Raw genomic sequence first — 27,263 nt, 5'->3', positions numbered from 1 at the left:
GTTTGTATTGGTAAAGTGTAAAACCGAGCAACCCCTGGAGGGACACACCAAAAGTCACAACTTGTGCTGTGTTAAGCTTGTATTTGTGTTGTGTGCGTTTGTGTAGTAACTGGGGGTGTGGTGGCGAGACACACTTTAATAAAGGTTGACAAATGATACACCAAAGGCTACTACATCTGATCATTAACTCGTCCCTGGTGCTGTCGTCACAAAAAAGCAAAACTACCGTGACCACTGCCGGAGTCAAGGTCATTTTGGGTTTCCGAAAGAAGAGTTTTTTGCAAAAACCGCATGTTTTGGGATTCTACACAAATTGCGATTTTAAAAAAATATGCACGCGGACTTCCGGCATCTTGGAGCCATGTCCAAAGAAAAACCCAAGTCATGTCATGTGGAGTCTCCATTACTTCCTGTTTGTCAATTTGACCATACTTCCACTAGATAATCTTGACAGTGGAGCTGCCGCAAAGCGGGAGTTGGATTTCTTGGAAACTCGGGTCACCATAATTGTCCAGTTGATCATCTTACGATGAAAACATGTTTGTACGAATGAAGGGATTCCCTAATAAAATACCTCACAGGTACAAAGGTTAATTTTGTACGGAAGCAGCACCTTTTATTTGTGTTGTGAGAAAGTAGTGTTGTTGCATATTAATCCCTGAGTGAACATGTTTGAAGATGTTAAATTGTCACACACCTAAAATGTTTTATTAATGAAGTAAGGGTTGTGTTTACAGGGCCACTTTCTCCAAGATGAAATGCCATTGTCATTTATTTTTATTGAGGCGGGGAAATAATCGATTTTATCGATACGGATAAAACATTTGGTCTGCTTGTCTTTGAATGATTTAGCAAAGGACAATATCAGCGCTACAGGACAATACACATTTCACCTTCAAAAAAGGTCATCTGCGCCATTAATCCGAATCACATAAAAATCAATAACCCAGTCTCTAAACGATCATGTTAACTAGATCTGAATTTCCACCATGTTGATTTTTTTTTAAATCTATTTACCAATTAAATGTAAATTACAGCTGGGGTAAAAATTTACATCACATAACATCTTTTTGACTTGACACATTGTAACTAAAAAGCCATTTACCCTCTTTTTTCAATCACTCTGCTTTGTTAAAATTATAAAAAATGACACAGAAGGGTTTTACTTGTGATGCCATCTGAGCTCATGCCACCCGGAAGTAAGTGTGACGTCATGCCGAAAATGTGTATACATTTTTTATAAAAACCTTTACATCCAGTGTAGTCAATGCCTAGCTTAAAAAAAATAAATAAATAAAATAAAAAAAAATTTATGGGTTTCGTCAGGAAGGGCATCCAGCTTTAAAAAAATATATAAAAAGGTGTGCCAAACAAATCCTGCCAATGACACACTGTGGCAACACTTTTTGGAATGAGCCGAAAGTCGCAAAAAAAAAAAAAAAAACTACTTAAATTGCATTTCTCTGGCCTCAAAAGTTCATTTTAAGTACTGACAAGTAACTTTACATGCGACATTGATGCTCCAGGGTTATGACATTAACGTTGTCCTAAATAATGAGTCAGTTTTCCCATGACTATTTTTTGCCATTTTGTGACGCGATTAATCTGAATTTACCTGAACCTGCCCTGGCAATGCTGGCACTGGTCTCCCACCCATCCTGGCTCGCACACGCAGGACCCGTTGAGACATTTCCCGGACAGACACGACTTGTCACAGCCTTTGGGCGGCGAGGCGCCGGCGAACACGGCCAAGTGGACCAGAACCCACACGGCAACCAAGTATCTCCCAGCTGGATCCATTTTGGGAATCGACCCGAATAACCGAGAAGGGATCTTTAGGACAGTGCTTCAAGTGGGACTAAAAAAGTTCTGCATATTTAAATCCGGACTGCATACAAAGCGAAAAACAAAAATAATAATCACTTAGTGTCGGGAAAAGCGAGCAAAAGAGTCAAACATGGATGGAAAGGGGCTTTTAAAGCTAAGTTAGCCCAGAGCTAACGCATCATCTGTTAGCCTGTTTAGCTTATCCGCAGCGTCCCAGCATTGATTCGTGAGCGCTCACTATCTTTGCCTTTCTCGCCTTTTCAGATAGCAGCCATTTTTAACGCGTCAACAATCCTCAAGACAGCCCACGGGGGGAGCCGTGCCACGCCGCGAAGTCCTTCCCCAAGCCACGGCAACGCAGCCGGATGCCGTCCGCGGGAGAACAAAGCCTCGAGGCCCCCCACCCCCCGCCCCGGCACCAGCGAAAGGGCTGCGGCCGCCCGCATGGATGTGGCGCTCCGGGAAGGAGAAGGCTGTACTCTCGTCGAATGGAAGCGGGGCGAGGGAGCACTTTGAGCGGTTGTTGTGAGCACACTCGCTCCTATTCCTGTCGTTGGTTAGCCTCTTCGAACGTCCACTCGGTTTCCTCGGTGATTTACTTTATTCCTAAGAGCGAGTTGTCTGTGGGGGGGGGGGGGGAAAGAAGGAAAAAAAATCATCAGCGTTGTTGCTGTATAAACATGACAAGAATTTGGCAGCAAACGCGTCTCCAGACAGCTCAGGTTGGAGAAACGCAACACCGAGTGCGCATGCGCAATGGACAACGACTCCCATTTAAAGGGATTGTGCATCTTTCTTTTTTTTCAAAATGAGTCTTTTTCGGTCAACATAAAATGACTAAACACTTATCTCTTCATACGTACATGAACTTTTTTCCCCTTTATTAAATATTTCTATCTTTTGATATTGGATGCGGACCTGAAACGAACGACAAGGAGTGAAGGAATAAAACATTATACTTAAAACGACCACACGAGCGCTTTATGGATTAAAATGTTTGGCGCATGCGCACTAGCTCCACAATAGCCTGCTATATTCCCACCAAAAGATGGCAGTGTCAAACAGTATTTTAAAGGACCTTGTCGCAAAGCACCATCATACAATTATTTCATATATTTTTTACTCATTTTGCTTTTTTTTTTTTTTTTTTTAAACTGCACATACCCACCACCGATACTTAAAGCTAAGGATCTGACACCAAGTAAGTCCTCCTCGCCAGTAGTTGGCACTACACTGCGGCGGTTTGACACATCAGTGAATCATGTGCGTCAGAAAGAGAGAAAGGTCTTTGTTCACAACTATGTCATTGTGGTAATTTCAATTTTCAATCAATCAAAGGTACTAGTGGTATCGGTAAATACTTGAGTGAATTGCTGTACTGTCAAAGAAAACAAAAATAACGTTTTACTTTATTAAACAAATAAAAACATATCAGTCATTGAATAAATGAATCAGTAGTGAAATAAATAAAACAAAATCTAATTGATTATCTATACTTTATTTAATGAAAAAAATTAATACATTATTTAAATTCAAATTTATTTTCATAGCCCTTAATCACAAAACTCTCAAAGGGCGACACAGTAACTTAAACATAAATCTAAAAAAAGACCAACAATCGCATCTAACAAATGATCTATGTATAACACATATATCATAATATAATCTAACAAACGTCCATATAACATTCATATCAAATTCAGTGCCACAATTTATCACATTGTAATTAAATTTTGCATAATTAGTGTAAATGTATTACTTTTTTACGCTATTTTTTATTAAATAAAAAATAATTAAGTGTTACAACTCTATTGAAATACAAACTTCATGAAATACATAAATTGGTCATTATATCAATAAAAGAATTTCAAATTTAGCTCCAATTATAAAAATATATAATTTTCTTTTTACATTTAATCTTGTTACAAAAAAATCCATATATTTTAAATAATGTGTTTTAGAGGCAACACAGTAACACATTTGCGTCACAGTTCTAAGGTCAAGGGTTCGAATCCCGGGTCCAGCCTTGCTGTGTGGGGGTGTGCTTGTGTGGGTTTTCTGCAGGATACTCTGGCTTCCTCCCACTTTCCAAAATCAAGACCAAATTATCCAAAGGTGTGAATTCTTGTTTGCCTATATGTGCCCCGAAGTTGGTTGGCAACCAGCTCACCAGTGACTCGAGTTTGCCTAAGCGGTCCAGAAAATGGATGAACGGTCTTTATTAATCAAGCCATCATCCAAGACGTTTATGACTCATTTGAAATAAATGTGTCTGTCATCCTATTAAGAACACTACGAGCCGTAGCCAACACTTTCTCACACTTAAGTACCCCTCCCTATTTTCCAGCAGGGTTAACCGTAAAGTAAAACCAATATTATTGCGATGTGGCTCTTTTCATCTTTGCAAGGTGTTTGTGTGTTTTCTCGCTCTCGATGTTCCCCAAACAACAGGGAGGCAACCAAAAGAGACACTCCGTTTGGTTTTCTTTGGAAATTCCCAGACGGAACAGTCAGCGGAGGCACCACATTCAATGAAAATGCCGAAATGAAAAGCAGGGGAGATGGGGCGAGGGGGGGGGGTCTTTTCTTTTCAATGTACCAACTTGGCTGAGGCCCATGAATCGACGAGGTTTCAGTGCTAATTTGGCATTGATTCAGTGACCTTTGAACTGTGCTTCACTGGAGAGGAATGCTCTTTATGTTACAATCGCGAGCAGAAAAAAAGGCCCAAAGTGACACACCTTACCACACAAAAATGTTAAAAAAAAAACATCTCCCTTTTTCCCCCTGTGCTCTTACGTAGACAAACACCAGCGTAAATCACTGACTGTATTTAGGAAAAAAAAAAAAAAAACGTTTCAGACTCGACGCCACCCATGGCAGCCCGAGCTCCTCCAAAGGTCTGTTGCACTCCAGGAATTCCCCTCGCAGGATTATTAACAAGACACTTTGTCTGCTGTGGACACAGAGCAAGGGGGCGAGAAAGGGGAAGACCACCCTCCATTTGTAGCTCACGCTGAGACTTCATTATCATCATCATCATCGTCGTCGTCGTCGTCTTACCAGGCTGCCGTCTAATTTCCAGGGAAGGAATAGTTTGCCACAAACTGCATGCACTGATTCTTGAAAGAGGGACTTTTTTTTAATTTTTTTTAAATTTGACTTTTTGATTGTAGAAAAAGAATTTGGTCTCTTGTGTAGCAATGAAACGTATCATGAAGTTGAAGAGATAAAATGTGATGAGATGATCTTAAATTACAGAACATAATCGGTATTTGAATACCATCAATACATTTACATTGTCCACAGTATTTAATACAACATGCTCTATCCAATTGACTGCACTCATTCACTGCCAGCCTTCCCAGTTAACATGGATATTTGACTTCTAAAGCCGTCAATGGCAGTGAATGTGTTAAAAACATATTTTGCATTTTCTATGACCCACATGAATGTTTGCTTTTCATTATGTTAAACCGGGGACTTTAAAGTCGTCAAAATAATGAGCTATTATTGGAAAGCACTGCGCCACTAAGCTTTTCATTATAAGCCCTTTGTCTTTTTTTTTTTTGCAGAGATTTTGGGCACCCTTGAAACTATTATCATTGTTATTTTTATTTACTTCTACTTTGCATACTCAGAATGAAAGTCATTTGTCATATAATGTATTTGTCCTCTTTTTAGATGGTTTATAACAGTTTTTGACCACCTAAAAGTGTCAAAATGGGATATTAAGGCACCTTAGCATTAAAAATAAAGTAAATATAGGACACGTGATGACCATGTATCTTGCTGAACATCCTCTACTAATTGTTAAGAATGGGATAAATTGTATAGGGAGTAAAAAATAAAGAAACCAACCATTACCAATACATGATAATGACTGTAACATTGTATTATTAAAATGATATATTAAGGTCTGGAATTGCTGTGTTAATTATTCTTTTGAAAAATTAATCTTTTTTTAGAGAGCCCCAAAACTCACACATTTTAGTGGTCGCTAACAAGCTATCCCTCCCCCCAAAAAATACTCAGGAGCAAGAATGTTCAGAAAAATATCGCAAAAATGAGCTGTGAGAGTCTATTGATTGCTTCGTGTAACTTTAATTCAACACTTATTTGTGTAATTTATTTGTTTTGTTTGTTTGTTGTTCATTTGCATGAGTAATAAAAAAAAAAAGTGTGGTACCCCTTTGGTGGTACGCAATGAATAACATTTTTAAACCGTGTTTACAAAATGTTGCGAACCACTGCACTAAGCTATTCCAACACCTTCCGGTCAATTGCACATTCATCCATACAGTATGCTTCTATACTGTACAAACAAAACTTCCAAGCACTTCAAACGTGAAAAAACATATCACTGGAGCATATTCAACCATGCTGCCGTGTTTTCTACGTGAACAAAGTTGTGGACCTCAACGGAGCCCGTGGGAGCGCAGCAAGCGGGTGGAGGAATGAGAGGAATGTCCACTAACACAACAAAGCCCAGAAGATGATGAAAACGCATGACAAGCTCAGTCAAAAAGACATCCGACTCCACGCGCATTCGGAAAGCAGACAAAATGCGCCGTGGTGGGATTTAGGTTACGTGAAGGAGGAAGGGGGAAATGTCAGGTGCTGTGATGTCATCCAGTGCGGGTTAATTATTTTCTGTTCTACTGAAAGTTTGTGGATGAAACATTTAGGGCGAAAGCCATCACAATGGCACAACTCAGTAAAGTAATAGATGAAAACAGATCTCAGTGTGAGCCAAAAATGCTATCTCCTTTCATCTTTGCAAAGTTATGCAAGTTGTTTGTCACACATTCAACGCAAAATGCCAAACAGCAAAGTGGGCATAGGACCACCGAGCTGTTGGTGGCAGTAGTGAGTATCATAACGCGGTGGCTATATTCGCCTTCTTCAAGAGAAGATGTCCATATTAAAAGAATAAAAAGTTCATTGTTTTTGTTTTGTGGATCAAAATCTGCATATATAATAAAAAAAAAAAAAATGTTTTTAAACTGTATATGAAAATATTAATTTGAATTGTATAATCTAATAATTGAAATTATTTCATTATTTAATAAAATACTAATATTTACCATTATATTTGTTTTTTTAATTATGTAAATAAAGCAATGCAAAATACTAAAATAATAAAAATAATAGTTACATGTAATTGAAGATCATTTATTAATATAAGAAAGAGAGATATGTAATTTATTGTATTTGGATGTAAAATGATTTGCTATTTTATTTATTTTTGTTTTGTTTTATTTAAATTTATTTATATTTGCAAATTTACATGCTACGTATTTAAATAATATGACTGATACAGAGGTTATGTAAACAATTTTTATTAATTATTATTTTTTATTAATAATAATGTAATTTAGAAAACTGTATTCTTGTGCCAGTGTGCAAATTTCCAATCAAATGCATTTCAAATACATGCAGTGGATACAAAAATTCTATGCACCCTTGTTAGAAATATTTGACCAAGATAAATAATTTCAAAACAATTTCCAGCATTAATTTGACCTATAACCTGTACAACTCAATTTTCAAAATGAGGGGAAGTAAACATAATCAACTGAGAAAAGAAAACCTTCGGGCTTTTGCTACAAAGTCAAACAAATGCCAGGGAAAGCCTACTAGAGCATCGGAAATGTATTTGGGATAAATCAGAGGTACTTTAAAATGTGCCAGGTGTGTGCTGACCCACCAGTTAACATTAGTATTAACGTTATTGGTTAACTTTAATTCTGAAGACGGCCACATCCCCAGTTATAAGCGGGTGTGCACACTTGTGCGACCACATTATCGCAGTTGTTTAGTTTTACTTCTACTTTTCAGATGTTTTTAATAAAGTTGGGGGAAACATTTTTAAATTATTTTGAAAATTTTTAAAACCTGGCATTTGAACAACGGTGTGTAGACTTTTTTTTTTTTTTTTTTTTTTAAATCCACGTGCATTTAAAACTGTCTCCATACAAGTAAGCGCCAGTACTAAGGCAAGGCTCATCTTTAGTTTCTCATGAGACACACTTGGACTTTAACACTAAAGGGGAGTTTCCGAGTCGTTTTAGTGTGCATGTGTGTGTGTGGATGCTGCAGACAGGGAGAAGGAGGCGTACGCAGCGAGCGAGCGAGTGAGGGAGGTGCGCTACTCACCACATTGTGCAGAGTGGGAGAGGACGTGGAGTGCGGGGCCGTCGCTATCCGACCCAGTCGTGTGTTTTCCGAGGCTTAACGAAGCGAGCGCGGGGCTCACGGGAGCGGGAGACGCTGCCGGCGGCTGCGAGAGGGTCATCGCTCTTGTCTGAAAACTTTTGGGACAGTCGGCTTGTATGAGTGGAGCGGGACGCCTCGGGACAAGAGGGAATGGACAAGCACAAAGGTAAGGAGAAAGGGAAAGTTGACAAAAGTTTCACATGTAGTCAACAGATGCCGGAGTTCACGTCATGCATTAAGGAAGGAAGCGGTGTCAAACTCGAGAGAATTAAAAAGAATTCAACCGTTTGTGTCACGCTTTCTACTTCGATGCACATAGAGCTGCTCCCTCTGGTGTGTGCGCCTTGGCCACCTGGGGGCAGTATAAGCCGGACAAACCGGCCGGATAAACTGTGTATACAGTATCTGCTCCTCTCTCGGCTTCTCATAACATTAGTCGTTCTTCGCAGAGGATAAAGAATATGACTGAGAATTGTTATATCGTCTGTACACGTGTGTTGCTGCACCATTTGCGTTCGTCACTTAAAGAGTTCTAAAACTGCAGCTATCGCTGCTAATCATTAGCATTTCAATGGCATTTTCCATTGTATGTTAGCATTAAGCTAGTGGAGCCTTTGTTTAGGCAATTGTTTGGTTGTTTTAAATGCACGTTTTCATTCTCAATGTGTTTTGTGTTTAGTTTGACAGGACACTTCAACTGGGAGTGGCATTAAACAGCTTGAAGCCTCTTATTTGGATAAATTGCTCACTATTTGTTAAACTGCCGCTTATTGTGACGTGAGATGACTTGAGTTGGCTGTCACCATACAGTCAAGAGCAAAAAAAATAAAAATCAGCCGGATGGCGGCTCGTATCTCAAAGCACCACTGTAAATTTACAATCACCTCAACATTTGTGCCTGCTTTTGATTCTTAACGATACATTTATTTTGAAGTCATGAGCAAATAGTGGCAAGCAAATATTTGAACAACTACTGTCAAATCTATGTTGAGTTTCGTAAATCTGGTTAAAATCAAGAAAAATTACAATTTCAGTCCAGATTTCCCACAAACCAAAAGATCAAAATCCATTGAGCAAGAAACATGAACAGTTTATTTACTTTAGTGGGCCATGAAATGATGTGGTGGGCGGGATCAAGCCCCCGGGCTTTGAGCATGACACCCGTAAATTGTGCTTTGCAATTGATAAGAAACAACTTTCAAAAATATGCAAAAATATGCAAAAAAAAAACAAAACAATTATACACTTAGAAAAATGACTAAATGAGTCTTTCCGTTCAACAGGAATAGGTTGTATGTCTTATTTTTTTAGAAATATGAACTTTGCTGGCAGTTTATTCCAGTTGTCTGATGCTAAATTCTGCTTCTTTGAGCGTCTTTTTCACTTGCACGCATACACAGTGGGAATGAAAGTATTTTTTTTTTTTTTGGAAGTAAAATACTCCGTAAAGTTGTTTGCACTTTGGCCACTGATCAAGTCCAATAGCGCTAACATTGTTCTCAAAGCATTCCTCGCATTCCCGTGGTTATTATTTGCCCATTTGGGATGAGCAAGGCCGCCGGTTTTTACGCTGCGCTTCACTTCCCTATTGGCCTGATCGCAACTCTCCCAGGCTGGGAAGAGTGATGGAAAATTGAAGTCTACACATGGGACATGATGGCAGAAAGTTTTTTTGGGTGATGGGGGGGAGCTGTTTTCGATTGATGCACTGGTTTCCCTTTCCGCCCTTGACTGGTCGAGAACAATGTCCAACAGTCAAGCTAGACCAGGACTGGGAGGCTTTGAAAGAAACAAGTGTCGCTTCAACTGTGTTTACTCCCACTCGCTCTGTGTGCCTGTGTCAATGGAGCAGTGTTGGAAGAGGCCAAATTCTTCATGTTTTTTCATGTCTTTCATGTCTTTTCATTAATGGGGGTCTCGGTCCTCTAAGGGAAATTTGATTATCTAGTATGAGCATCTGTGGGCTCTTTATAACAGTCCCTAAGCAGAATTGCACGGCAGGCCAGATCAAAAGTGCTTACGTACCCTTCCTTTAGACCGAATATTTTTCAAGATAATAATCCATCCATCCATTCATTTTCTATACTGCTTGTCCTCATTTGGGTCGTGGCTGAGCTGGAGCCGATCTCAGCCGACTTAGTTTTCTCGGTCGCCAGTCTCCTACCAAACAAAAATAAACAGTGATCTGCAATTAAATGCAATAAAAATCAGGAGCGGTAATAATAATAGTGTGTTTGTATTGAGTAGTTGAGAAATATGCCACATATCCTGGTTTAAGGTGGGTACTTACACAATATGACTGGAAGGCAGTGAAATCCATTGCACAGGTAAAGCGCTCAGTCAGGCAGAGGTGGGAGGGATTGGATGGAACAAACCATTTTTGAGGCAATTGGGGGGTGTTGCATTTTTGTTTTTAAAATATTACATTACAACCGAGTACTGTATGGTTTTACACTTTCCTAGGTTGTTTAAAATACAACAGTGACGTTTTTTCTTTATTGATCTCTCAAAGTTTCGCCCCAAAATGGGCGATATGATAGCAGATGGATAAGAGCAAGGTAAAATACTACATTACAATATGATAATAGATTTACTTTAGCGAGGTACTGTGGTCATGACGAGTCAATCACAAGGTTCTCCCCCCCACCCCCCGCCAAAAAAAAAACATGCTTGATTGGGTACACTGGCCTTAAAGTTAACGAAGAGTGTCACTTGTTGCTGAGTGAAACAAGTGACATGAGGTCATGTCAAGTGCAGGAAAATGAAAGCGCACTCTGAGTCATGTATTGAAATAAGGGTTGAAATTGAAGACTGGGGTTTTTTTTTTTTTTCAAACGGTCAGTGAAACTTGGAAAACATTCTGGGGGGGAAGAGGGGGGGTGCGGGGGCAGCGGGCGGTGAGATGACAAGGCCGCGCATTGTTCGGGATGACAGCTCGTGTGTTGCTTCTCGAAACCTGCAGGTTTCAGTGCAGGGGAGGAGAAGGGAGCTCATCTTCTCACACATCCACCTGCAACACTGATTTTTTTTTTTGGGGTGGGGGGGGAATCAGCACTTTGGGACGGGGGTGGAAATCAGCACTTTTCCCAGCGAGGAATTAACTCTGCATACGCTGTGCGTGGGAAAAATCATTTTTTGCCACTTTTGTCAACAGCCAATGATGAGGGTAATGCTTCACCACATCCAGCAGATGGCACTGTTTTCCCGATTTTTTTTAAAATTTGTATTTAATACAGAGCAGGACTGCAAAAAAATAACATCTATATGGTGGTCAAACTTTGGTACTAACAGGCTACATTTGATTTTTATCAGACAGACAGACGGGCCGAATCATTCTTAGATCTATAGAAAAATGTGTCAATAATATACTTAAAATAGTAAAAGTAAAAATTAATCATCATTTTTTGTTTCATTTATAATTAATTTTATTACAATTAGTTCACCAATTATGTAATAAAATAATTACTGTAATGTTCAATTTCTAGTAAAAAAAAAACTCTTGAGTTGGACAATTGTGAACAAATTACAGTCAGCACCTGACATCCGTAGGTATGTACAGTGGACCCCCGTGTACTTGCAGTTTGCACCTATTCAAGTTTTCCTTTTTTCCCTTATTTTCTTTCCATTTTTTTCTATTTTATTTCATTTTTTTAATTTTCTTTTTCTTTTTATTTTCTTGAGGGGAGCTACCACCGAAAAAGCTGATTCAAATTGTTTTGGGGGGTTCTATGCAATTGTAGTAGCAGTCAATTATCCGTTTATTTTTGCTAATTGCGTTCCGCTTCGCAGGGGTCCACCGTTTAGTGTTTGTTATCCAGGAACAGTGCATCAACTCATGTCGACAGACAATATAACAATACTCACGGCCATTTATTCTTTATCCTCTGCAATAAACAACTAACCGCAGCTTACTGAGTCACTTACAGCAGTTGAGTTGTGAAACTCTTTTTCGTTTGTGTCTGCATGACTGTGATATAATGCCCCCTGGTGGTCAAGTTGCAGAGACCAGAAGGAGACAGTTTAGTTCTTTTCATTCTATTTAACTATGATTACTATTTGTTTTTATAAAGTAGAAAATTATAGTGTTATTTTCATTATTAAAAAAGCACATTACAAACATTTGAATTGGGTTTTAGTTTTTTTTTGGAGGGGAAGGCAGATCATTCTAATGGGGAAATATGATTTGAGCGTTTTGCTTTGCAAGCATGGTCGCGGAACAAACTTAATTTGTATCTCAAGGCACCACTATAACAGTTTAGATAGATAGTGGTTTTGGACTAATAAAAACAAATGTGATGCTGAACCCAAATAATGTAACTCGATTTGCTCGATTTTTTGGCCACAATAACTTGAGACTTATAAGTCGCACATATGCGCCGGTAAGTAAGCTCCGTAAAGTAGGCCAAGGCATTAAGCCTTACTTGAAAGTGTGTCAATGCCCCAACGGGGGGCACGGGTAATTTGGGGAAGCTGGAGCAGCCTATAAAAATGATGAAAAGGAAGACGGTCTTCCCGCTACCTGGCAGGGGGCGGGTACCCTCCAGCGGGCCCTCGAAGACGCGCTCCCGCGAGTTTACTGGCTACAGAAGCTCACATGTTGCGTTGTTCCTCATCGGGTATTCTTTTGAAGGCGTGCACTCGCTCCCCACGGGCCCCCCGGCCACTCATCAACCTGATAATAAGTGAGCAAAGGGGCGTTTATGTAGATTGGGGGGGGGGGGGGGGGGGCGATGTTGTTAGTTAGTTTTTATTTGGCAGGGGCTGCTTCCAGTCTTAACGGCCTGTAAAAGGGGCACTTTTGAGGCCAATGTTAACCCTTTAACTACCCGCTCGGCCAATCACAGTATTAGTCAGTGGAAACTTACTTTCAATTTGTTCTAATTTCAAAAACACCTGTTTCGCATCAGAAGTAACATCGAGTGGCCCGCTTGTCGCAGTATGTTACATTTCCTGTTTTACGGTTATGACGGCCACTTTATCTCATTGACATCGCTGGTAGCTTTGTTTTGTGGTCGCACGCATGCACACACACAAACACACACATGCACACGCACACACAAAGCCAAATAAAAAGCAAAACATTTGGAGGTGTCACTGTATTCTAACTGAAAAAAGTGGTTCAAGGAGTTCATGTACAGTGCAAGTTTGGTTGATAACAACGTCACTACGGATTATATCTCAGTGGGCACAACATTAGGTACACCTAATCGAATGGGATCCAATACAAAAGCCAAGTTCTGAGAGGTATTATTTGACAATGTTTACATTATGACACAACTGCACTGTATTGTACAGATAATCAATATTTAGGTTACCTTATTAACATACATGAATCATAATATTGGAAACACCTCTTAGCAGGATGCCGCAAACTCCAACCACAACAGCAAATGTGTGCAGCATATTTTTGGATGATGCTTTGAGATAGAGAGAGGAAAAACACTGCGGGATAGAAGCGGAGTTGGAGCAACGTGATTTGGAACTACTACACTGAAATTACAATGTTACCATTATTTGCCCATGTGAGAAGATTTAGACGCTACTTTTGACTTGCGGCTTTATTGTAATTACCACGTCCTCGCTGCAGATGTGCATTTTACACCGGCGGCTTTCACAAACTGCTATTATTCCGTTCCATTATGACGCCACGCTCCTACAAATGTTGATTATAGATATTATATATTATGAGCATTTGCAGGTTATGTGTTTTGATAGAAGATCCTCTTCGCTTTTAGTTCCGGCCGGGTGAACCGTGATAGTTTTCATACATTTTCGTCTGGACTTTTAGATTAGGATGCACATAACCATGGTGTCGGGAGCAAAGAAAAAGTTGATGTGAGAGCTGTCTCAATTTCACTCTTCACTGTAGGCATCAAAGACACAATTATTTGACTAAATGCTTCCATGCTGAAAATTAGTTTCGGATGAGAAACCTTGATCTTAAAATATAAATAGGTATTTAGTAGGAGTTACTTTGAGGCGCAATTAATCTAATCTAGTGAATTGCACACAAGCGACTGAATTATGGATGAATTTCTACATGCCCCCCTGCGTTCCACAAGGACAGAGCTGTGTCTTTTGCCGTCAAACAATGGCGGTCGAGTAAGTGTTTAACTTTCCACTGAAGGACTCCATCAAGCCAGTTTTTCAAGCCAGACAGGAACAAACAAGACGCGAGGCGCCTTCGGTTCACCGGCATGAGTCAAATATCAACTATAAACTTCTTCTTGGGGATTATCAACAGAAGTACGTTGATGGGAAAACACATATACAATGCCAGTGTTATGTTTCAATTCTGCTTCCCTTTTGAAACTTGGGCTTTTGCGGTTTCATTGGCAGACACTTGATAAGTACTTGATGTCAAAACTCAAAAAAGAAGTTGCCAATCATTGTGCTCATCATTTGCAATGCAAAAAAAAAAAAGATAATAAAATTGCGCATTTGCCATCATAAATTACAGATTAAAAAAAATACAGATTTCTATGACAATTTTGAACATAAAGTAATGCATTGCAACTAGCAAAATGTGGACAAATGTGGACTAAAAACATTGGCATGACTGTAAATAAATATCTTCGTTAAATTTTCAAATGTATTTATTATTTATAAAAATCTTGACCCCTTTTAAATACTGTAGTGGCAAAATAAAAGTAAATATACTAAAGCTTACCATTAAAGGCATGTTTTGGGAGTGCGTTACACCACATCCGTTTTTGTAGGGTTCATTGCTTTGTACTATTTCTTACTAATAAATGAAAACAGACATACTGAGATGTCGAGATAAAAAAAAAAAAAAAAAGGCTGTGTGGCAAGCGCAGATGTGAAAAGCGCCGGGTGAGCACATCTGCTGCTATTTTCCACATCTGCACGCCGCATCCCAAAATACGAGTGTGATTCATCCCGAGAGGACATTTTGAAAGTGTCCGAAAAGCCACCTCCGAGCAGCACAGCTCCTCACCGAAGCCTCTTGCATGTCGGCGGACTTTATTGCATCACCACGCTACCTCGAAACCCCCCGCCTCCCATTTTGACTCGCTTTTTTTCAACTTCAAATCTTTTGCATGTTGACAAACCACAAAAAACATATGGAATATTGAGAAAGCTGCTTTTCCTAAAATTATAATGAACATTATTTACTTGCGACAGACAATTTGACTTGTAAAGATTGATGATATGTTTCCAATACTACTCATAAGCCCTCATGGGTAAAATTAATGAATTAATGAGCATCCAAAAATCTACAAGATGATAAAGTGTTTGTGGGAATCGCAGTTTGGGGTATTTACTCAGTTGAAAAATCGGCAAGTATGAATCACGTCATTTTGTTGTTCTTAGTTATTTTCTTCAAGTTTACTTTTAACTCAAATCATTCGTATTTCAAATCAACTTTCCCCATTGAAAGGAATGCCCAGCCCCCCAGAAAACACCAACATTTTTTTATATACTTTTACTGGACTTTATTTTCTTCGCTGTTTTAGCACGCTCTCTGCAGAGGTCTGCAGCTTTGAAAAATGAATTGAACCCCCCCCCTTGGCTTCCGTTATGGTCTTCATCAACTCCTTTTGCATCTGTACTGTACATAACACACGCATACACAAATTGGGACCTAAACCAAAATCAAACAGTAAGAGAGAGAGCTGTAGTTTTCCTAGTATGGAGCCTATGATTTTTTGATGAATATTTTTCAACTTGAAGAGGAAGTGGAAGTTTTTTTAGAGGAAAATCATCACCATAAATCAAGTTTGCTCGTTGCTATCCTCCAACTTGAAAATGTTTTTTGTATATTTGACATTGAATAATTAATCATCCAAATCGGCAGTCGATGCCTCCAGTTTGAGGCAAATCAGTATAAATAAAGTGGTTTATTGAATGTTGTTAATGAATCAAAACAGGAAATACAACCTCAGGCTCCAGTTAGATAACTCCCCCCGTGGTGCACGCTTGAGCTGTGTAGAAATCTTAATTGATTGCATTATTCCACTTCCTGTTTACAACGTTTCACACAGCAGCCTCCAGTCAAATTTACATGCACATACCGAAGGGGGGCGGACGGCGAGCGGGGCGGGCGTCCGGCCAAAGCGGAGAACGCCGACCACAGATCGCCGTGTCCTTTCAGCTGACTCGCTGTTTCCCAGGGCCCCCGCACCCAAAAGTTCATCTGAGTCAACCCCTTGCAAACAAACAAGTGCTAAGCTGAGCAATGTGAATGCAAAAGTCCGTTTAAGTCAAGATGTGAGTCATTTCGACGAGCTTTTTGCTCATAAAGCAGGAGCAGCTTTGAAGGAAAGCAACCTTTCAGGAGTTCATTCCTCAAATACTGAGAAGCTTCTGTTTTTTTTGTGGTGGTTTGGAGCCAAGCCCTTTTGCGAATAATGGATCCGCAAATAGGCAAAGTCACAAATGCCGAACCGCAAATATGCGGGGGTTCACTCTATTACAGGACTAAATGCTTGGTGGGTGGGCCGGATTAAAGAACAAAGTGGGCTGTGAGTAGCCCGCGGGCCATACTTTTCCAACCTCTGATTTTTAAAGGCAAAGGTCGGCAAACCCGCGGTCTTCTGTAGGGCAATTTTGTGCGCTCCCTGTGTGGAAAAAAAAAAAAAAGCCTTTACAGTATTTTGCTGCTTACGTGGGGCCCCTCAGCACAAGTTGACCCAGCGTGAGTAGGAGTCATTAAAAACAGTCCAGCTGTTGGAGGGGGAGAAAACAAAAAAAAAAACCTCAGCATTTGACACCTTGTGTTGCAAAAAGCATCCTCCCGTTTTCTCACTTTGAAGGCTCGGTTACCGTGAGGCTGAAGAGTCATGAGAGGAGTGTGACACTTTGAAGAGAGACCATCCTTTGAGGTTCTTCCTGCGAAGCGCACCCCTTCGGGTAACCGCACAGTTGGTTTATTAAAGGATGTCGCTACTCTCTCTCTCTCTCTCTCTCGCCTGAGTTTGCCTTTACTTTGAATTTTCAAGTAGTAGCCTTGATGATCAAGGAGAGAGGCAGGAAGTCCAGGGACGACTACATGTTTACGAGGATTTGGTAAGCTTTTATACAAAAAGTAATGTACAGAAAAAAATTGGGAGTAGGGCAGTTTGCAAACAATTATTTATGAATGGGCGGGAGTCACTGTAGTCTAACTTGACATGATAAAAAAATAATACCTGCACTACACATGCATATTTTGTATTGGTGGTATTGATTAATAATCCAAACTTCATTTTTAAAATTATTTTGCCATCAAAATAAGTCACCAAAAACTTTTCGGTCAGAAACGGGTTTTTGGTGATCGCAAAAGAACAAAAAAAGTAAGAAACAAACAGGTTTGTTTCGGCTGAAAGAAGAGAGTCTACTTTTTCTTGCGGTAAGTGTTTATATTGTCAACAAAACACAATATTCTGTGGCTCCTGAAAGATCAGTCAAAATGCTCTAAAAGGGCTGGCAATTTGGGGAATTTACAATTTTTTAAATCTCGCTTTGTGTGTCAGTTTTACAGTAAACTTCAACTCGGAGGGACAACTAATACGCTTGAAGCAAGCACACTTGGCCTTTAATTTGTTTCAAGTGTGTGGACGGGTTAAAACTATATATAAAGATTTTAATGTTTTCTTTATAACAGAGATTTTCACCTATCGGGATTAACGGGTTCACTGTCCATGATTTTCATTGGACAGTGACAATTACCTTTGAGGTCATTGAGGGATTGTGACCAATGTCGACATTGCGGCCTTTCGGTACAAAAAGACAGTACAACTATCGGCTCCACCTTCTCTTTAAAGAACGTCTTTCATCCTCGTTCCCACTTTGAGGCCCTCTTGGATGCTATTCACGTGGCCCACAGACACACACAAAGAGCTCCCCACATGGCCTGACCCTGGAGGACATGCGTGGGAGGCGCGTCAAGGCTGAAAGGTTGATCTCTCCCATGCAAAACGCTGGCGTGAAGTCTAAGCGCGAACAGACAAATCCTCCCTTGCTGCTTTATTTTCATTCTTTGTTGAGCATCTTTGTTCTGTCTGTGCTTGCAGTGCTGGACCAGCTCCTCATGGAGCTCCACCACTTCCTGCTCATCCTGGACAAAGAGACCCTGAGTGGGAACGCCACCATCCACAAGGGATTGCTCTCCGACCTTCTTCAGTCCTACAGCGCGTCCAGCGGTACGGGTACACAACACGAGAACACTTTCACGATGCGCTTTTAGGTGGCATTTTCCAGGTCATTATTGGACTGCGGCTTGTTGCTAGGCAGAATTAGCAGGTTGAGTCCAATAAAACATTTTCATGCAACGGTCGAGTTTTTAGGATGCAGTTTTTTATTATTTTTAGTCCAAGTCCAAAAAAAAGAAAAAGTCAAATCTTTCTTAAGATGTTCGATGGTCATGATTGGGGGTGCTACTTGTTGCTAGGCAAATGTCCCAGGGCTAGTCCAATGAAAAAATTGCCATGCACAAGTCAAGTTTTTCCATAGTCATGATTGAACTGTGACTTGTTGCTAGGCAGAACACCCTGGGCAAATCCAATAAAAAAATTGCCATTTAGAAAGTTTTTCCATGGTCACATTTGGGGCTGCAGCTTGTTGCTAGGCAGAATGCAGATGTCCAAAAGTTCCAAAACAAAAAACATGCACCAATCATGTGGCCTTTCTGTAGTCATGATCGAGTTGTCGCTTGTTGCTCGGCAAACTTTGCTTGTTGCTTGGCAAGTTTCACAGAGTTAGGCCGATAAAGAAATTGCCACAAACCGATCACGTTTTTAGGAGATTAGGAGATTTTTCCATAAATATGGAAGCCCAATAAAAGAAATTTGCTTGCACTACATTATGCTGTTTCCTTTCCACACTTTTTGACTTCTCAAGAATGATGTCTCGGTCATTGTGCAGGGTGTCCATTAAGTCTCTTTACACTTTAACACATTTAGTACAAGAGCAAATTATTAGAACGAAAGAATACACATTCTTTAAAATTGTTTAGCTTATTTTTTTAATTTGTTTATTTAAAGACTTTGTTGATACCCTGTACTTCAAGCAAGCAGGCATCTTGCTTCAACACTAGTCCGATTTCCAGCTCAACTCTCGTGAGAACACGGTTTAAACAATACACCCTCAAAATTCGCACGGAAACAGTCTTCCAGCAACCATAAATAACATCAGCCCACCAGCAGTTTCATGGTTTAAGTGTCCGAGCCATAAGCAAGGAAAATAAACAAGCAGTGTATTACCCTGTGATGGCGGGAGATATATTCAGTTTGGCTGGTGTCGGCGTGAAAAGCGAACAAATGTTCTCCAATGAAATGCCGGGGTAATTTCACAAACAACGCTTCAGTCAGCTCGAGTGTATCTGATGTTGAGGGCCTGCGAGAGTGTAATAATTACACGGTGGTTAGGCAGATAGCAAAATAACTGCGCAGTGGGTTGTCAGATAGCCAAGTGCTGACTCACAATTTTCAGTGAATTTGTGGGAAACTAAGTCGGCAACCGCACATTACATAAGGAGGAGAATTGATGAGAGCAAGTTTGAATGGCTTGCGGCTAACCGACCGGCGTAGCTTTTGCTGCAATGACAAACACCATAACATGACAGATTGCAAGTCGGGAAGCATTATTAGTTAAAGGAATCCGTCTTGAGATCCTGGAGACCTTAATGCCTTGATCAGACTACAAGACAAATTTGATCTTTCACAATTGCACTATGTCAGACGACCGCCATAAAATCTTGCCGTATCTCGTTCAGACAGTGGCAACACTACACGACGTGTATTCCAAGACCACCGCATCCCGTCTTTTTCAATCACTGGGCTTTATCTTGACAAATCAAACGTTGTCGGAGAGGCGGAACCAGAAAACCCGTCACCGGTCAACGCGACCGGGTACACTCGTTACCTTGCCGACGATAACAACAATGCGCGTAGCGTGATCTAGGCATTTCAGGGAGAAATTTTACTTTAAAGTGAATATGACAGCTACGGGCTGATTAAATGAATCTCCTCCCCTCACTTTAAAATAGGTTCTTGGCACCAAGATTCCACGAGATGGCGCCAAAGCAATATTTACTATATTAGACATGGCTTTGGCCTGAGCACAAAAGATGTATTTTTTTTTTTTTTTTTTTTTTAAACAAAGAACAGAGGATAGATCCCCCCCCCCCCCCCCCCCCCCCCCAAAAAAAACAAAACGTGAATCTGCGGGGGTTCACTGTATTGGTAAATTAGCGTATCAAAGTCTTTCGAAGATTTTTCTCCCAAAAAATAAAAAAAACTGTAAAAGGCCTACAAGTTGGCTATTCTCGAGCCCGCCAAGCAACTGAAAAAGCAAAAAACAAAAACAAAAAACCTCAGAGGAACTGTCATAAAAAGCCCATCATGTTCAGTCATAAATGTAGTATGGCCCTCTGAGGACTATAAAAACTGACGTTCACGATGAATTTTGGGTTGAAAAAGTCAGAGTGAGTCCCCTCTCCTTCTGTGACACCAACACACTGGAACAGTCTTCCCTTTCCATGTTCAGGTCTTGGACTTGTTCCTCCACACTTCCTCTCCTGGCTCTTAGCTGTATGATTATTCCAAAAGCCGGGTTCATCCACTGGGGACGCTCACTTCCTTTGAGCAGCAGTTTATAAATAGCACCTCATCTCTCCAAAGACAGGAAAAACCTTTCTATTCTTTTTCTTTTTTGTTTTTTTTCCCTTTACTTACCGCCCAAGATATCAATTTCAAAGAAGTCTTAACACCCAAAGCTCTCTTTGGTGATGCGATCTTGAGTCAGCGAATATTAATTCATTTAGAAAAACTTCTCCTTTGCAAGGTCACGGTGACCGGCTGCCAAAAGAAACCACATGCTTTGTTTTTTTTCAGAGAACTGTTTACGGGACATTGTCAAAGCAAGATCCTCCCAACCTGTAATTACTCCTCTATGATGATACTATCTTACAAAATGCTAATTTTGGGGGCGTCGGCATTAGGATAAACTTGTTATGAGGATATACTTGTGTGCATAGGCAATGTTTTAAGTGTTCACAGATTTTGGAAAATGGACATGGGCCAGTTCATAGATAGATAGATAGATCGATAGATAGATTTAATTGAACAATAAAATAATTACTGTTTACAATTGTATTATTTATGACTAATTTCAATTAAACAATTTACTTTAAAAAATATAGATACAAAAATGTTAAATGTATATGTACATTTTATTTTAAATTGTTGATTGATGTAAATATATACTGTAATAAATACGGTAAATATAACTATTATATAAATAAAATTAATTTAATTTTGTTGTGGATCAATGCTAATTGCGTTCAATAAAATAATTGATAAAATAAATAAAAAGTATGTGTATGTTGTTTAAAATGTAATTATTCACAATAAATCAATTTACCCATTATTAGAAAAAGTGGATGAAAAATGTTTTTTTTTTTTTTTTTTTTATTTACTAAAATTTTAAATTAAACTACAAATATTCTAAATTGTAAATATTGGAGGATTGTTGAAAATGTAAATGTGGGCCGGACTAAAGAACTACAAAAATGAGATGGAACAGGAAGCACAAAGGGATAGCATCACTTTCCTTTGACTTTCTTATGTATTTGCTTACTGTATGTATTGAAATTGTTGTTGTTTTTAAATGGTAATGATATTTCTGTCTTTTTGTGACCTTCGCACAGGTGCGGATGAGGAGTACATCTACATGAATAAAGTCGTCGTCGGTAGCAAGGAAAAGCAGGAAAAAGGTCAACATTTTGAATTGTTGTTTTATGCGAAATGCATGAGACAAGTTAGGTAGTTTGTCATTGGCACTAGGATTAGGGATGAACATCTGTGTTTTACAGTTCAGGAAACACACCTATTCCTTTTTCTTTTTTCGGTCCCGAAGTTACCCTGGCATTAGTAGGTGGCAAGTTAGCTTTTTCTATGCAATATGGACTTAATATGGAAGTAAATAAAGTCGCAATTAGAATATTTTGAAAAATAGTCACGGACAGGGTCAGAAAAGTAAAAAAAAAAAAAAAAAAAACTTTTTAAAACCAGTTCCTCTCTGTTTTCAGCCATTTTGCAAGCCTTGCATTTCAGAATTACAGGGAAAAAAAGTAAAAAAAAATTGTCCAGACAAGGTAAATTACAGTCGGTGATAAAATGGATTAATTGATAAAATTGCTTAATCCCCCAGCCCTATGGTAATGTATTTTATTACTTGATGAACTGTCATGGACTCCCAGACTACCCTGATTTTTGACAGCACGTTAGCTACTTCCTGTAATTATGCTCGACTAAGAGGCTGACAGCGTTATGTAACTCCAGCTAATTTAATGGAACACAGTGACTTCCTATTAACTGAAATGGTTCTGATCAATTATTCAGCACACTCAAATCTCATGACTCAATTGCAACTGTCTCTCTGAAACAAAACTCAAGAACAAAAGAAGGGGAGGGAAAAAAAAAAAGAGAAAAAAGTCTCAAACTAAATTCTTTCTTGTAGTCCAAACAAAACAAGGCAGCTACAGATGGCGAGGAGTTATGAAGAAAGAGACAGGAAATGGTTGTGGGGTGGCGGGGGGATTTGGGTTGTCTGTGACTGTAGCTCACGTCTGCTTTTCACTTGAATTCAGTCCCGACGAGCGCGAGGTGCAATAACTCATGTCCACTGTAACATTTGACCCACTTGGACAGCCTGAACGCAGCAGCGATTAGGAGACTGAAGACTACGGCGCTCCCCCACTGTGTTCATCGTTTGCACTCCTGCTAAATCACTGATTTTTAAGCAACCATTTTTTTTTGTAGTAGAGAGAATTTATGTCCGTGCGTAATATTGTACTGTATGATTTTGGTGTTTACATGAATTCTCTTTTGTTGTTGTCTGATGCTGCTTCTTGTGTGTTAAAGTAGCAGTTGTATGCAGGTTTATAATAATCGTAACATCTATGTTAAGTTCCGTGAGCCCCTCCATGGCATTTCGCATTACGTTAGCAACATTAAGCAAGACGACTTTCGTTGTTACCTTATGTGTTGCGCAACCCCGTTAAACCCAAGAATACCATTAAAATCTTTATGTAATTTAAATCTAGCTTGTGAGCTATGTTAAGGAGGTAAATAAACCGTGACACAGAACAGGAAGTAGATCCACTCTATGCGTTCACATCTTAAGAACTAGGACAAGAAACACAATATGTCCAAAAGTCAAATCGGAAACCGCCCCGATCCATCGGACTTGAATCCGCGTTTCCACCCTCTGCTGTGGGACCATCTGGTCATCCTAAAATGAGAACTCACATCATGGACCAGTTATTTATTTATTTATTTGCCGTGTGTTTATTTTAAAATTGGACGCAAACTCATGTTGCTGTTCACTTACATGCTACTTTTACATTCTAGATGACAGAGCAGATGTCCTGGTCAATGGAAAAGCGTCCAAACATGCCCCCGTCCCACAGAAGAGCCTTCCAAATCTGCCACCCCCCAGAACAGTAAGTGACTCCTCCTCCATGTCAAATAGTTTGACGTACTGTAAAACAAAAACGTTTAGGGACTGAAATGGATGAAAGGATCCCCAAAAGCAATCCCTTCTTTTGCTAAACTGAGAACATTGGAATTCCTAAAGGCTGTACAGGGTGAACACTTTTTCGCTAGCTTGAGGCTTCATGAAAGGTTACTCCACAGAAACAGCTTCATTACTCAAGGGTGGAACATTACCAGCTCCTGAATTTGACGCGCACTCGTGAAAATGCGAAAATGTAGGTATTTCTCAAAATAGGGTTTTTAAAAAGTGCTTACCGACTGTAGATTGCTGGCATTGGGACACAACCTCCTATGTCCATGTTTGGTCAATTGACATTTTTTTCCTCAAATTGATACTACCAGTCAGTCCGCATGTGTGTCTGTTATTTTTACAAACATCTTTAGTGTTTAAAATGGCTTATCTTTCACAATGCAATGTTAACGGCTCAACAAATTACGAGGATTCCGGCCGACGCCAGCGACGTGTTTAATGGCGCACCAATAAAACATACCAAAAGATTTACACCTCCTAACCTTAAGTTTGAGCCAATTAAAAGCTCTTCTACCGGGCTCTTTTCTCAAAAGAAAACAATGAAATGATTCCCCTCAAGTTGTTTGTGTCTCTATTGAACTCGCTAGTTGCTTTTTAAAAAAGATGTTCGCGAGAGAAGTCGGAAAAGTTGCTGAATCGCTAAGTTGACAACACTGACAGATGAAACAGATAGCGTTTGCCAATGATTCAAAAACTCACAATCCAGTGCCTCCAAAAATGTTAGACCTTGAGCATATCATCTACTGATCGCTCCGTTCTGCCTGTCAAAGGCATTTCCTTTCCCTTCCCCTGTGCATCCACCTGGGGTATTACCGGTCCCGTCTTGGGAAGCCTGAGTAAACATGTCCACAGTGATCCACTCTTTGGAAAACCCTTCATCTGCCTTCGAGGCTTCCATTCACCCGTGCTGATGGCGTACTCGAGCGTTAACATGTGTTTCACCGTTAGTGCAGAGTCGCCCCTTATCATGGTGGTGAACAGGGCCCCCTTGCTGTTGATGTAGTGTCCTGGCATTGCTGTCCACTGGGCTGTGGTTATATTGTAGCAGTCCATGAGACAGCGTAGAAAGTCATCGCAGGGCCCATTGCGCATGACGTACAAATTGTCTCTGTGGGCTACCATGCAGTGGCCGTAACTCTGAGGTCTGATCATGGTGGTGGTAAGTTTCCATTTGTCATCAGGCGCTACGTACTCGTAGATGTCCGTGGTATCGGGGGGCTTCCAGAAGCAAACAAACATCCGACGCCTCGCAACGGCACAAGCAGCCGACGCTACCGGTCTCGGTGCTTGCTGTATAAAAGTCCACTCTCCCTTCACAGGGTCATAACACTCTGCTGTGGAGATGTACCTTTTCTGGAACTCGCCTCCGATGGCGTAGAGTCGGCCCTCGTTCCCCAGCAAGGTGAAGTCGTATCTGGGTCTCTGGGGTCCTGGAAGCGCAGTCCAATTCCCTGATTCAGGGTCAAAGCAGAAGCCACCGTCTACAGTGTCTTTTCCATAACCATAAACTCCCCCTACGATGTACAGGCGGTTGTCCAGTACTGCCACGCCACACATGGAAGTACTGCAGAGAGTCGGGAGTTGTGTGAGATTCTTCCATTGTCCTTCTCCCTCATCGAGGTAGCACACAACCCGGTAGGAATCGTGGAGCAGCTCCAATGAAGGAGAATGGGTACCGATTGCGATGTAAGACGCAGGGGATAACGACTGGGAATACTGCAGCAGATCCTCAGGGAGTGTTGCCTCCGCCATTTCCCTCAGGTCTTCGAAGGTATCGCAAAGGAAAAGGGCGGCGCTGTGAAAGAGTTTCTCCACCCCAAAGATGTAGGCGGCATGGTAAAGCAAGAGGCAGTTGTCCGAATCGATGATATCACAAAGATGCCGTGTCAAACGCGGCACCTGGAGGAAAGCAGCGCACTCCACGGCGTCTACCAGCTCATCCGGGTCGCAGAGGCTCGGAGTCTCTCCCTTACAGACGGCAACTGCGACGAGAAAACCTCTTGCATGCACGCCTCCTTTAAGATGGAGCTCCTCCTGCCTACTTTCTAGCATGCCAGACTGAAAGAGGGCTCGGAAGTAGTTGCTGTGCCTCGCTAGGAAGGCCCTCTCTACAATGAACCAGCTCTCTTCCACCTTCACCTTCACCCGGGCGGCCTCTCTTTTCCCCAGATCGAGGGCCGCATTCTTCTCTTGAACGGATCCCGGGCCATCGGGCACATCCATGATCTTACAAACAAGGGTCTTTGTTCCAATGGAAAATGTATCACTCCAGTTGAGATTTACCCATTTATCCACTACATGTGACTGGTAAACAAACAAGTTCCATTGCGTCCCCTCTGCACGGTCTGAAAATAGAGTTGTTCTATAGATAGCAGCTGTGCTGCTTTGGAAGGAACAAGCTTGGGAAATGAAAGCTGACGTCCACAGTGAGCTGCTGGCAACTAGCGAGCAACAAAAATCTAATTTGATTGGCTGGCATTGGTGTTTTAGCCAAAGGTTCACGGTAACAGTATCTGACCGCACAATTGAGTTGTGTCCTTCTATGCACGTATTGATTTCAAATGTTTAGTCTCAAATTTGGAAGCAAGTTGAAAAGTTGTTATAAAACAGGTCATTTTGTACTTTATACGTAAAATTCAGCATGTGAATAGTGGTTAGCATGTGATATAAAAAGGTACCACAACTAAATTTTACAGACATTGACATTGACCTTTTATATATTTTGGTCTCATTTTAGCAAACCTGTGTCCCATCAGTGAGAATATTTAATTTCCCTCAATTTGATAACAAAAGTGACTGTTACAAAAAAAGACTTCTTTCACAACACACTCCCAGGAATTGTTCTGTTTTTGCCGCAGCAGACTCTTGGCATGGGAACCAGGGATTTTCCATGTTCCTCTGCCTGTTCGTTTTTTTTCCCCCTAGCCCCTCCACCACACCCCAATTACTCCCCTGCCACCCCCGTTGCTTTCTTTTGTTAGTTTTGCCGGATCCAGTCACTGAGGATGTGTGAAGGGAAAGGAGAGGGCTGCAGTGAAAGTGAAGCTTCTTCAAGTATAAAACACACATTAAGATTTTCTGCTGTGTGGTCTGCATGTACGCAGTGTCAATGTCTGCGTTAGCCGACTTACTTTATTTCTCCTTGGAATATTGTGATAAGGTGGGTGTGACAGGAGGCTGCAGCTGCTCTGGAATGCTTTGTTTTAATTAATAGCAGATGCTTCAACTCCTGTATGATTTACAGTAGAAACAAACCCATCAGATTTCTTAATAAGTTCCTGTTAGGTCACATACTCCCATGTTAAAAGCTCCAATTTGAAGCTACAGCAAAATAGCGTAGAACTGCTGAGTCAACAGATTGTTTTGGCAATAAAATATAGGGCAGACCTCCTGCAAGGTTGAACTACGCAGATTTTTAAGCAACGTTTTTTTTTTTTTTTTTTTTTACAGTATACAGGCAGTTCTGAATTTAGAGTACCACGTTGTACTCCAACATGTCGGGCAGCAGTAACTGCTTTGCTTGTATGTGTTGCTGCTCCGTGTGTAATAAAGTAGCAGTTGTTTGAAGGTTTATGATATCAGTAACATCTATGCTAAATTCCATTAGCCTGGATACAGTGTTTCAAATTATATGTCAAGCTAGAGGAAATTACTTTATGAGGTTTGGTTGAACATTTTGGTGTTTA

The 27,263-nt window shown here is 40.5% G+C and overlaps 3 protein-coding genes across 4 annotated transcripts in view; 1 reads left to right on the top strand and 2 right to left on the bottom strand.

Moving 5' to 3' along the window:
- The window catches only part of atrnl1b (attractin-like 1b), a 53,671-nt gene extending 45,543 nt beyond the window's left edge, over positions 1-8,128 (bottom strand). Inside the window, exons 1-2 of one of the 2 annotated variants that reach the window (XM_061755482.1) lie at positions 7,987-8,128; positions 1,616-2,448 (exon numbers count right to left, since the gene is read on the bottom strand). In XM_061755482.1, the coding sequence (XP_061611466.1) occupies positions 1,616-1,800 (185 nt within the window). In that variant the 5' untranslated portion in view covers positions 1,801-2,448; positions 7,987-8,128. Of the gene's footprint in view, positions 1-1,615; positions 2,449-7,986 lie in introns of those variants that run through there. The other variant, XM_061755483.1, reaches the window with a different exon arrangement.
- The window catches only part of afap1l2 (actin filament associated protein 1-like 2), a 30,481-nt gene continuing 11,289 nt past the window's right edge, over positions 8,072-27,263 (top strand). Inside the window, exons 1-4 of the mRNA XM_061755495.1 lie at positions 8,072-8,212; positions 18,063-18,191; positions 21,698-21,763; positions 23,403-23,494. Of these exons, the coding sequence (XP_061611479.1) occupies positions 8,197-8,212; positions 18,063-18,191; positions 21,698-21,763; positions 23,403-23,494 (303 nt within the window). The 5' untranslated portion in view covers positions 8,072-8,196. The remainder of the gene's footprint in view (positions 8,213-18,062; positions 18,192-21,697; positions 21,764-23,402; positions 23,495-27,263) is intronic.
- LOC133469628 (kelch repeat and BTB domain-containing protein 13) lies at positions 23,309-25,800 on the bottom strand. The gene has a single exon (XM_061756925.1). It carries the CDS (start codon positions 25,798-25,800, stop codon positions 24,298-24,300), a length of 1,503 nt encoding a protein of 500 aa, XP_061612909.1. The 3' UTR covers positions 23,309-24,297.

The sequence above is a fragment of the Phyllopteryx taeniolatus genome, chromosome 19 (genome assembly GCF_024500385.1).
Source record: "Phyllopteryx taeniolatus isolate TA_2022b chromosome 19, UOR_Ptae_1.2, whole genome shotgun sequence".
In the NCBI taxonomy this organism is placed as follows: domain Eukaryota; kingdom Metazoa; phylum Chordata; class Actinopteri; order Syngnathiformes; family Syngnathidae; genus Phyllopteryx; species Phyllopteryx taeniolatus.
Note: the sequence above shows the minus strand (reverse complement) of the source record. Positions and strands in the feature narration are given on the sequence as shown.

Excerpts from the sequence above, each read along its gene's own strand:
- LOC133469628 (XM_061756925.1), bottom strand. The coding sequence starts at position 25,800 with ATGGATGTGCCCGATGGCCCGGGATCCGTTCAAGAGAAGAATGCGGCC.